The sequence below is a fragment of the Myotis nattereri genome, assembly GCF_964212035.1.
Source record: "Myotis nattereri genome assembly, chromosome: 1".
NCBI classification, from domain to species: Eukaryota; Metazoa; Chordata; class Mammalia; order Chiroptera; family Vespertilionidae; genus Myotis; species Myotis nattereri.
In genome coordinates, this window is record NC_138075.1 from 71,045,658 (window position 1) to 71,056,714 (window position 11,057).

The window sequence follows — 11,057 nt, forward strand, 5'->3', positions numbered from 1 at the left end:
GAAATCATGGGCTCACTGAGACAATTCTGTCCATGTAAAGATCCTCTGGAAAAAAGACTCCGAGAGTTATAACTACTGTAGTATAAACATAGGAACTAAGTTAAACTTGTACATTTCTGTTGATCACTCCGTTACGTTGCCTCAAATAGTTTTAGAAGAGAAAAATAAATATATCCTTGTTTTCCACACTATGTGTGTTGTTCCCAAAAGAATGACTGTTTTTGGTTCATCGGTGAATTCACTATCCAAGAGAGACTGTGGTATATTTTAAACCTGTTGGGCCAATGAGCAAAGCACCACGCTGAGACCACGGTGAGTGAACGTGTGGCTGCACCTCATCCCTCGGACTCCAGCTTCAAGAATGTGTTTTCATGCCCAGCCTTTGTTTCTCCAGAAATGTGTCCTTTAGTTTCCAACAGATCTTTATAGTTTGTGCTTCACAAGCCAATCCTTCTTATTATTTTGGGGGACTCTTCTTCAAAGAGCTTGCCCATGAAGATTTAAAGACAAAGCAGAAGCTTCTTCCAGGAGTTCTAAGCCTTGGCTGTGGACAAAACAATCTGAAGTTGGGCAGCTTTCCTCAACAGAAAACGTTAATGGTCGTAGCACCACAACTAGGACTTGATCGGAAACTCAGAGCTTGGGGGATAAAAAACGGAGCAAGAGAATACTGTAACAAACTTCGTACAGAGTTCGGTCTATTAATTGTTTCATGTTAGATATTCTATGTGTTTACCTCAATTGAAAAAAAAAAGAATGTTTTTGCTAGTATCAGATCTGCTGTGGAATTGGTATTGTATGTCCATGAATTCTTCTTTTCTCAGCACGTGTTCCTCACTAGAAGAAAATGCTGTTACCTTTAAGCTTTGTCAAATTTACATTAAAATACTTGTATGAGGACTGTGACGTTATGTTAAAAAAAAAAGGTGTTAAGTCACAAAATGCGGTAATAAATATTTCATTTTTGATTTTTTGTTAGGCTTTTGTGTTTTTCATAGTTCTAAGGCAAGGTGGTGCAGTGCCTACCGTATCTGGTGTTCAGAGTAGGTGATGGCTTTATCATGGGAAGTTGAGTTTATTTGAAACTTAGCAAGAACTTTTAAGGTAACCATCAATAGCCTTTTGGTGTATATTTGGCCTGTAAATTCTCCCAGCAGAAAACTTCTAAAGGTATGAAATCGTGTGTGTGTGTGTGTGTGTGTGTGCTCGCGCGCCAGATTGAATGATCACCTTCCATGTGTCCAACCTCCTTTTTAAATGCATGTTAAAAAAAATACTTCTAGATAAAGCTTTTTATGTTCTTCCTCTGCCAGAATATAGGGCTTTTGCAGGGTTAATTTTACATCATAAGAAATAACTAACGTCTGTGCTCAAAGATAATTCATCTGCCTGTGTTTTTTCTCTGTCTTACTTACTAAAATACTGTTGAATATGTAAATTAAAATTTACATATAGATGTTCATAGCTGAGTAAACAACTTCTATGGAGTTTGAAATCCTGAGTTGAAAAGATTACTTTATCATTAATATTTAATATGAATTATATTATGATGTCTTTTTATTTCAGACACCTCCATGTGCAGGCACGCTAGTGTGATTTGGTGACTAAACTTAATTTTTTTTTTCTAAAACAACAAAACAGGCAATTAATGCTGTTTTCAAAATCTCATGCAACATTCCTGGAAATTTGTGTCATTAGCTGGCTGATACTGCACAAACAATGCCTGCCAAAGTGTGGAAAGTGAAAAAAAGTGAGGTATTTGCACGCCCCCCCCCCTTAATTTTTCAAATAAATATACTATCCTGGGATTTTGTAACACCAAAATGTTGAATCCTATGTTTAAACGATGTAATATAGACTTTAGCTAGTTGTGTCAACTTGATACGAAAATAATTCACTGTTTCAGAAATCCAAGTTTATATCTTATTTGGGGTTCTTCTCTTTCCAGTGCAGAAAACATGAATAGAATTGTATACTTAGGACGAGGAAGTAAACGTCTATTGTTTTGTGTTGTTTTTAGTTTGGTAGACTTTTTATAAATACATTTATAACTTCAGTGAATGTGCTGCTGCTTAAACATAGAAATAACATTTCTGATACAAACTAACTGGTAATGGAGAACTTCTGTGCCACTTGAATAGTGATAGCTTCCCTCTCATTTTTGTTAGGCCCTTTCACATGGAGTCCTTTTGCAAAATTTAAATATGTGTATACTTTTACTGTAAATGCTTTTAGGTAAAATTTGACAAGTTCTCCATTCTAAATTAACTCTCACATCAGCTCACCGCTTTTTTATTGCGAAGTTTTTCTTCAGTTCCTCTCAGAAAAGTAAATGCTGAAGGATTTACTTGTAGCTAATTGACTCCTGTTTAGGAAGTGTGTCATGCAATTATTAATAAGCTATTTCATCAAAGTTTAGATCTCAGAGCTCTCTACCCTTGGTTTTCATGAGTAAAATACTCCCAGGTGTAATTTCTTCAACAAAACCACATCCTGTCATGTTAACCTTTTTAAATATTTGGAGATGAATAATAATTGTAATAACCTTTGTTTGCATCCCCTTCTCCCACCCCCCAGTATGCCAAGGCTGAGGGATGGTAGTTGTCCAATTTGTAGAATGCTTTTTTTATACCCCTCGGAAGCACTTGCTCCTATCTCTGGTTTACTATTTAGTATAAAGAGTTCCGATTTGGGTATATTTAAGAAAGACTCAGCTGTCAAAAGCAAAGAAACTGGGAATGGTGTTTTGACAACCATATAGTGTTAAAGGAAATACTGTAGTCTGAATAAAATTGCTTATGTTCTCCAAAACAAGAGTAATATAAAAACACTTTTTATTTATATGGAAAAGCAAAAGCAGAAATAAATTCCAAAGGTTTCCCTTCCTTTAAGAAATTCCGAGAGAACTGCAGTTGCCATCTGTTAAGGGTTGGGGATTGAGCAAGAAGCCACATTTTAAGGGGAAAAGAGAAAAAAAGATCAGGGAAGTCTGTGTCTGCCGTCCACCCCTCCCTCCCCAGCTCCCCCTACGTAGATTTGCCCAGAAGAGCCCACCAGGACCCTCCCGGCCTGGCCCCCTCCAGCCCGTGGGCCTGTTAACCCGGAGCAGATTTGGGCGGGGAAATGTGGCTAATATCTCCAGCAGCTGTCAGAGGAGGGACCTTCCTTCAAAGGGACGGACAGGGATCCTCCACAAGTTCCCCATTAGTCTTGCAGGCCAGCAATTTGATAAGGAGCCCGGGCCTCCGCTGCAAGTTGCCACTGTGTTGGAAAGGCCAAGGGCCTGGGTGTCTGGTTGTGCCCGAGGCCCTGGCTCTGCACCCACCGCCTCCGGACGCCCAGGGAGCAGGGACGGGGCGGACCTGCGTCCCGGAGCCGGGAGGAGGCAGGGGAGGCGGGGCGCGCAGCCTGTCCCCGCGCCCTCACCTGGCCTCCCTTTGAGTGCGTGTCAGGCCCAGGTAGACCGACGTCAAGTCGCGGGGGTGGGAGAGCGGGCACCTCGCAGCTGCCGCCAGTCACTCGGGGCGCCGCGCGCGGCCGTCGGGCGGGCCGGGCTGGGAGGGAGCTGCGGCGGCGCAGGGGCCACGCGGGTCTGAAGGGGGAGGCCGGTCAGATGGTGCAGAGAATGGAGCCGGTCCGGGTGGTGTTTGAAGGGAGGTTTTAATATTAATAGTTTCGGTGTAGAGACAGAAGGGAGATTGCGTCTACGGCTCCTCGGGGCAGACTCTGGGTGACAGCGATGATGGATGATCCGGCGGAGCCCACAGCTCCTCCCCTCCAGCCCCAACAGTGTCAAAGCTCCTTGAGTTGAAGCTTTAGAAGTAAAATAAATAAACAGCACCCCCGCCCCACTTACTCTTCATTCACCCCCGCCCCGCACCCCCGCTTTCCGACATCGATTTAGGGATCATTATGAATCAATTACTGCTCTCAATACTTCCCCACTGGCTTACAGAAAACAGTCCGAGGATGAAAACGTGGGGTTCGGTGGGGATTTTTTTCCCCTGACAGGAACAATCGCAAAATCCATTATCTCATCATCAGAGGCCCTGGGTTAGGAGGTGAAGAGAAAGGAAGGGGTCGCCCGTAAATATCGGGGGAAACGCTGTGGCGTGGGGGGAGCGCCGCCCAGCTGCTGTCTTTGTTCAGATGGGTTTGGCTTGTTGTTTGGGGGGATTTTTTTGAACGGGGGGGGGGGGGGGCGGGGGGGAGCGGGAGACCCGCGTGAGAATGAGATGCCTACAGGTTTTGTAACCTAATTCTTGAACCACGTAGGAGAAACCTATTCGATTGTGTGTCTCGGCCCGCAGGAGACGTTGCTGGAGGTGAGGCCGCACGTGGGAAAAGGTGTGGACGAACGGGTCCGTCTGGGGCGCGGATGTGCACTTCGTTGTGCGCGGCTGAGCGAGGGCCTGCGGCTGGGAGGGGGCTCGCCCTCCTCGCCCCGCCGGCGGCTGTTTTTGTCGCTGGAAACTGGTGTGGGTCTGGGACTGGCCGCCCCCAGCCGCCCCCGCCCCCACCGCGGCCGCCTCGGGCTTTTCTTCCCTCTCCCCGGCGGGGCTGGAGGCTCTCTAGGTGTTTCTATGACTACATTGTGTGTGTGGGAGGGTCAGATGTGGGGGTTGCCCGCGAGGGCCGTTCCTGGGCGATCATTTATCAATGTCACCCACATAATGATTCTCTCTGCAGCCTCCTATTGATGAGGATAATTACATTAGCTCAGAGTGACTGATCAATGAAAAACCACCACACAAAAACTTCTTTACTCCTCTATAATGCCAAAAACCGATACAGAAATCACATAGAAAGCCTGGTTTTTCTTTCCCTTCCCTGTCCACCAATGGATTCTGCTCCCCTACGTCCCCCCCCCCCCCCAAAAAAAAGGGCAGGGGAGAGTAAAGTACGAAAATAGACCCAGGTTTGTTTCAAGAAGGATGGAATTCTGCCCCTGAATGCATTTTCTTAAATGTGTTGGCTTCATTCCTCCTTTGGTAAAGAATATCAACGGATTTGCTACTGTGAGTTGCTTTTAGACGCGTCTGTGGTTTTCTGTTCTTTTTATTTGTTTTCTCCCCTTTGGGTATTTTTTTCTGAGGGGGGGGCGATTCTTTTATAAATAACTGGGAAGCAAAATTACTCTAGGTCTCCCCCCCCCCCTTTTTTTTGTAAAGTGTTTGCCTAAGTCGGGTTATCTTTTGTCTTTATCACTTCATAAAGTAGCGCAATTAAAGATGTGATGTTGCATGGGTATAAAGGGTGGATCCATAATACGGCGGCATAATACGCTGTTTTCTTGCCTGAAAGTTCGCAGCTAAATTACGATTTCCCTTTTCCTAGACTTCAAAATCAATATTTTCTCAATTAAAGGGAATTTTAATGCTTTCCTTGCGAGTTGTTAAAGGCGCTGTAAATTTTATTGTACTGCTTCTTGGCTTCGGAGTAGATGCAGACCGCTGGGCTCTCCTGGGCTTTTCCTCGCCCAGGGACATCCAGGTGTCAGAGCAAATGCAAGCAACAAAGGTAAGGAGGTTCCTAGCAGGAGGGGCCTCACCCCGGGTGGGGAGCCCGCCAGGGAGTCCTCCAGTGCCAGAGGCCATGGTTTAGAACATTGTCACCTCTCTGTGTCCCACCTCCCGAAAGTGACGGAAGTGTCCATTTCACTCTGATGTTTCTCAGAGGGGAGCACGTTCCACTCCCATCTGCTCTGTGCTGGTCAGAAAAGAAGCTGTGTTTGGGGAGCCTTCTGAACTATCCCCAATGCCCACCACCCCCCCCCTTTTCTATTCGCTTTCCTTATTTCTCCAAAATTTAACTCCTAACTGGCTCACAAATTCTGCCATAGTTTATGTGTCCTGGCCTCTATGTCAGAACTCATTCCCCAACCTCAAGAGCACTCACTGTTTACAGATGTTTTCTCCCTCCACACATCCCACCTAGTAAAAGTTCCCGCAGAGAATTAAGTGGGGTGTGTTAATAGCCCCGGCCTGCTACTGCTCTCTCCTGCTAAGCTGAGGTCTAGGAAGCTGGCGAATGGCCCTGAACCAGTGTCAGGGAGCTGCTCCCGGCCCGCAGGAGCCCAGAGACTTGGGAATTCCAGGCCCAAGGACTTGGTGGGAAGCAGGGTAGTGAAACTTTCCGAATGTCAGACAGGAAAGAGAATAAGAAAATGAGGCTAGAATGGAACCTAATAGGAGAAGAATAGGACCAGGCAGGAAAAAACATACAAAGCAAAACAAAAAATCAAGGAGCCTTTGGGACCTCTTTGTAATTTAAAAAGAAATACTAATGAAAGGAAACTGAATACCTAAGACTTGCTATTAATTTTTTTATACCCTATGTCTGTTTAAGAACAAGTCCTCAGAGATGCCAGGAAGGACCAGAGGTTCCAAATGGAACCACACACCCACAAAGTTCCTTTGCAGTTCCCTCTACAGTTAATTTGCTGGGAATGAGAAGACCAGGGGAAGGGCTATGTGTGTGGTGTACCAAGGGCTTAAGTAAGAGTCTAATGGGAAGGGGCACCTGTATATAATGAGGCTGCTGTTACAAGCTGAGTGAGAGGGGACATAGAGAAAAAGCCACCCAACAATGCACTTTAAAGTATTCTCACCTATCTGCCTTTCTGTTTCACTCCCGCCACACACTCTATCAAATATTATGCAAAGGGGGGGGGGGGAATTTCCAGTTCATCATCTTTTGTCTATAGACCCACCGGATTGATCTCCTTTCCGTTAGATTCCTGACATGTAAGCCTAGACCATGGCCTTTTTGTCAAGTGCGTGGGGCTTTGTTAATGTATTTGTACTTTTCTGCTTTCAGTCTAAGTTTCTCACTTTGGAGGAAGGAGGGGGTGCAAGAAAGGAGGGGGAGGGGAGCTTAACACAAAGACTTTAGTTCTCACCGAGCAGGTTTCAAAATAGGAACTTAATGGGAAGAAAAAGGAAAGAATGAAAAAAAACAAAGAGGGGGTGAGAATGATCACAACAGGTTTTCTTGTCTGAAAGAGAAGTAATTCTGTGAATATTTTTCTCTTTGAGGATTCTGTTTTCTTCCTATTGAAACATTTTCAAATTTTAATCCTCCGGCAGACAAAACCTCAATATAAATATGACATAGGCCACTGGCAGAAACACGAACTTAAACTCTGCTGAGAAAGGAGGGGGCTGTGGGAGGAGAGAGAGCCCTTTCTGATTAATAACTAGCAGGGTAATGTTGAGGGCTTTTTCTGCCCGATTGCCTTTTTGAATTAGAGCCGATTTCTTCACACTTCAATAGTGCCTGTCTCCTTTAAAATGACTGGCAGATTTGTTTCTCTTTTTTTTCTCTCCCGGAGACTTAATGATGTAAATTTTCTAATTAGGTAAATCATATTGCTTAAAGGCCTAATATTTGTCGTGTAAGAAATGATCATCCTGGTTTGGACCTCTTGAAATATTCTGAGGAATAACACTTGGCTTTAGGTTGAGGGACGAGAGGAGGGAGCTCTATGACGGGAAGCCGTTTAGAGGAGAGAAGGCGCCGACCGGCAACATGTTAAATTAATAGCTGAAGTTGAGCCGGGCTCACACCCCAAGCCCGCTTTTATTTTTCCATCAGCGAAGGTTTAATTGGCATCCCTCAGGCCTGGAGATCTGATATTTTCTCATTAGTTTCTCATCACTAATCTTGAGCGTTAGATTGGCTTAAAGGTTGTCAACATTTGACCAATTTTATTTAAGGAAAATAAAAATCACTGCGTTATGGCTCCGGGATGTGGGATCTACAAATAAATCCTGCTTGGATCAGCGGAACTAACAGGCGAAAAAAATGTTGACTATTCATCGTCGCGTTTAATAAGTTGCATTCATGTGTGTTTCAAGGCTAGGAAGAGGTATTATACTAGTGCAGGGGCTGCAGAGATGCAGATGAGAAGAGGTTGATGGGAAGGGGTGTGCACTACAAGCAGGGTGGGCAGGTAAAGTGAGACGTAGGGACGTTTCGAAAGGAGGGTAAATAACCCAAGTGGGAGAGCTGGTGAGGGTTTAGGGAGCTACAATTCCCCCTCCCCTTCCTTTTGCAGTTGCGTGAAACGGGCAAAGCCTGTCTCGCAGCTCTGGGCGGCTGGGATGTCTTGTCCAGAGATAACGTCAGCGCGCCCCCTGCTGGCCAGTAGAGCAGAACGCTGGGGGTCAGCCCTCCGCGAAGCAAAGGGTGCTTTTCTGCGCCCCCGCCCCCCTTCACCGCTTCCCTCCACTGCCCCCACCTCGGTTCTGCAGCCAACCCCGCGGGAGGGGACTAGCCTGACAAGGCTGAGCACTTAAATGAGTAAACGATAAAAATAATAGTAAAATACGAAGGGACCCCCACGCTCCACTGTTCACTTGGCCTCCAGGGAATAAACTATCAAAGGACTAGGAAAGGGACACATGTTCTGTTTCTAAACCTCTTTATTCTCTGGGTTTTCGCTGTCGGTTGTTTGTTTCTGCCGAACTGTAGGTTCCGAGTCCAAAGAAATGTTGTTAATAGATGCAGTAGAAGATTTATTTTTTTAAAAAATGGATCTCTCCTGGGGAAAGAGGCCAAGACAAAACAATACATTGCAGCCTAGCGAAATCAAACTCCCAGGGAGCGGGCACTGTTTCAGTCAGGTCCCCAGGAGTCACCCTCGGAATTCAGACAGCTCCTTGTCTCCAATGACCCTGTCTTCCCACGCCAGGAAATATGGGCCCCTGTCCGATTTTGTTTATTTCAAAATAGAGACCGTGTTTAAAAGTTGTCACAGTCCTACCTGCCTACACACACACACACGCACACACACGCACACGCGCGCACACGCAGGTCTTTGCACCGCAGGCTCCTGCTCTCTCTCCTCCCGTGTTTCTCAGTTTTGCTGGAAACGGAAAGGCCGGCCCAAGGGCTCCAACGCGGACCTCCAAGGTCGTGGGCACTTGGTCTGACCCTGGCGCTTCCCGTCCAATGCGAGGTGCGGGGCTGGTCGATGTGAGGTGCCGGGGCTGCTCCCCGCGGTTTCGGTGCACAGAGGCGTGCTCCCGGCGCCCCGAGGGCTCCTCCCGGGATTTCTCGCTGCCCGCCCGACGCGAGGGCGCCCGGGACCCGGAGCCGGGCCGTCTCGGGCTGGCGGACCCGCCGGCTCTGCCGCCAGCCCCGCTCTCGGGAAACTGCCCGGCAGCCCGACTCCGAAAAGTCTTCCGGCCGCAGCCAGCCCCGCGCCGAGAGTGTAAACCTGCAGTGCGGAACGACTTTAGTTTGTGGCTTCACTTTCTAAAGGGCCGGGGTGCGGGGCTGTGTGCAAACATCTCCGGGAAGGGAGGCGCGAGGGAGGGGACGCCGGGCCGGGAGGACGGCAGGGGAAAGGTGGGTCTCTTGATGTTCATTTCTTGTCTGGTACCAGGAGGATCTAGTTTAAAATCCATTCTCTCCCCTGGCTTCTCCCTAGAACCCCCACCCCCACCCCCACCCCCACCCCCACCGCGCCACCTCCAGCCGCGGCAGGAGCCGGACAGGGGCCGGGGGTCTGGGGCGCCGCGCACCCGGGCAAGGCGCAGGCAGCCGGCAGAGCGATGCCTCCGTCGGGTTGTGCCTGAAGAACTGCTGGGGCTATTGTGTCAGCTGAGGTAAAGTTAAATATTTATACTCCAAGTTGTTGCCATTCTTTTTTGTTCTGTTTTTGAAGAAGTCCAGCGTGTGCAAACTCACTTTAAGCATAAATCCTGGTCTGGGGGCGCAGAACCTGCCGCCCGTCACTGGAGGTGACTTTTTGAAAGGTCTTCATTTTAGCTCAGAAGTGGAGGGGGAGTTAGTTGTCTACAAACCACAGGGGTTCATTCAAATCTATGTGTATAATGTGTGTGTGTATATAAACACATATGAAGAGGAAGAAAGGGTCTCTCGTTGCAAATGAATCCCAATACAATTTCCAGTAAGATACTCTCACAGAGGAAGAAAATATGAAAAGCTCGTTGTATTTGTCTGAGTTCAACTTAATGAAATTCGGAGACGCTGGCTGTCCGGTCAGTGTTCTAAGTAAATGAATGCAAAGGTCCTTAGGAAGAGACTGGAAACACCTCTTGCCATTCATCTTCAAGCACTTGGAGAGTATGATGAAAAGAATGGGACCACGAAGCATTATCATCTCAAATAGCTGTGAACGGTCCCCACCCCTTTATTGTGGCAACAAAATAAACTCTCCAGCAGGAATAGTGTTTCTTCCTATTTTATCTTTGTTTCTGTTTTGCTTTCAGGGCAAAAGGGGAAAAGGCAAGCAAAGAAAACCTTCTCAGAAGCCTTGTTTGCTGCTGTTAAAAGGCTGTTGTTCATTTCTGACATCCTCATCTTTCACTCCAAAGGAAAAGAATCGAATGATGCGCCTGCATTTGGCGAGAAGAAAACACTAGCGACAACAGTGAAGGTGCATTTGTTTTATTTTCCTTTTCCCCTGGGGGGAAAAAAAGATTACTCTCCACGTTAGCGAGGGGAGGCTGTGGACATGGAGAAGGCGTTGTCCACGTCTAGTTGCTGACTGTCATCCCTTGGCTTTGGTAGGCTTTTGTGTCAAATAGAAATCACGGAAAAGAGAATTAGATACTTGCCAATAAACAATATTACATTTCAAGCAGACTCCACCTGGTTCTGTATTTAAGAACTGGGAGGTGTGTGTCTGTGTGTATGTGCGTGTGTGCCCGCGCGCGCGCCCCTGCTCTTTCCCCCTAAATTTCCCCCTAATAACCCCCAAAGCCTTCCTTAGACACGGAGAGTGAGAGCCCTATTACTGGACATCCTGACAAAAGTGAAAGCAGTGCCCCTCTGCTCCTAGAACCCTAGGGAAGGACACCCCAAAAAACGCACAAGTGGGTGTGGTTTTTTTTTTAGAGCCCCGAGTTGGGCAGATCTTTCAGAGAAATACACAATAACTAACATTTCAAAAATCAAAATGCTGAAAGGAAGGGCAGTGGCTAACAAAACAAAAACAAAAAACAAACAAACATGCTAAACATTATTCTTCAAACCCTGCACATTTCCAGGTGCTCCAGAAAATCAGTGCAAATGTGCCCCCTCTA

The 11,057-nt window shown here is 46.8% G+C and overlaps 1 protein-coding gene across 8 annotated transcripts in view; it reads left to right on the top strand.

Annotated features, from left to right (window-relative positions):
* Positions 1 to 10,612, top strand: part of MEIS2 (Meis homeobox 2) — a 214,428-nt gene extending 203,816 nt beyond the window's left edge. For 7 of the 8 annotated variants that reach the window (XM_081095697.1, XM_081095698.1, XM_081095696.1 and 4 more), the window contains one exon: positions 1 to 973. This exon is cut by the window's left edge and continues 458 nt beyond it. Coding sequence is in view for 1 of the 8 variants with exons in the window: in XM_081095702.1 (XP_080951828.1) it covers positions 10,242 to 10,302 (61 nt within the window). In the remaining 7 variants the exon portion in view is untranslated. Of the gene's footprint in view, positions 974 to 10,241 lie in introns of those variants that run through there. The other variant, XM_081095702.1, reaches the window with a different exon arrangement.
* The last annotated feature ends 445 nt before the right edge of the window (positions 10,613 to 11,057 follow it).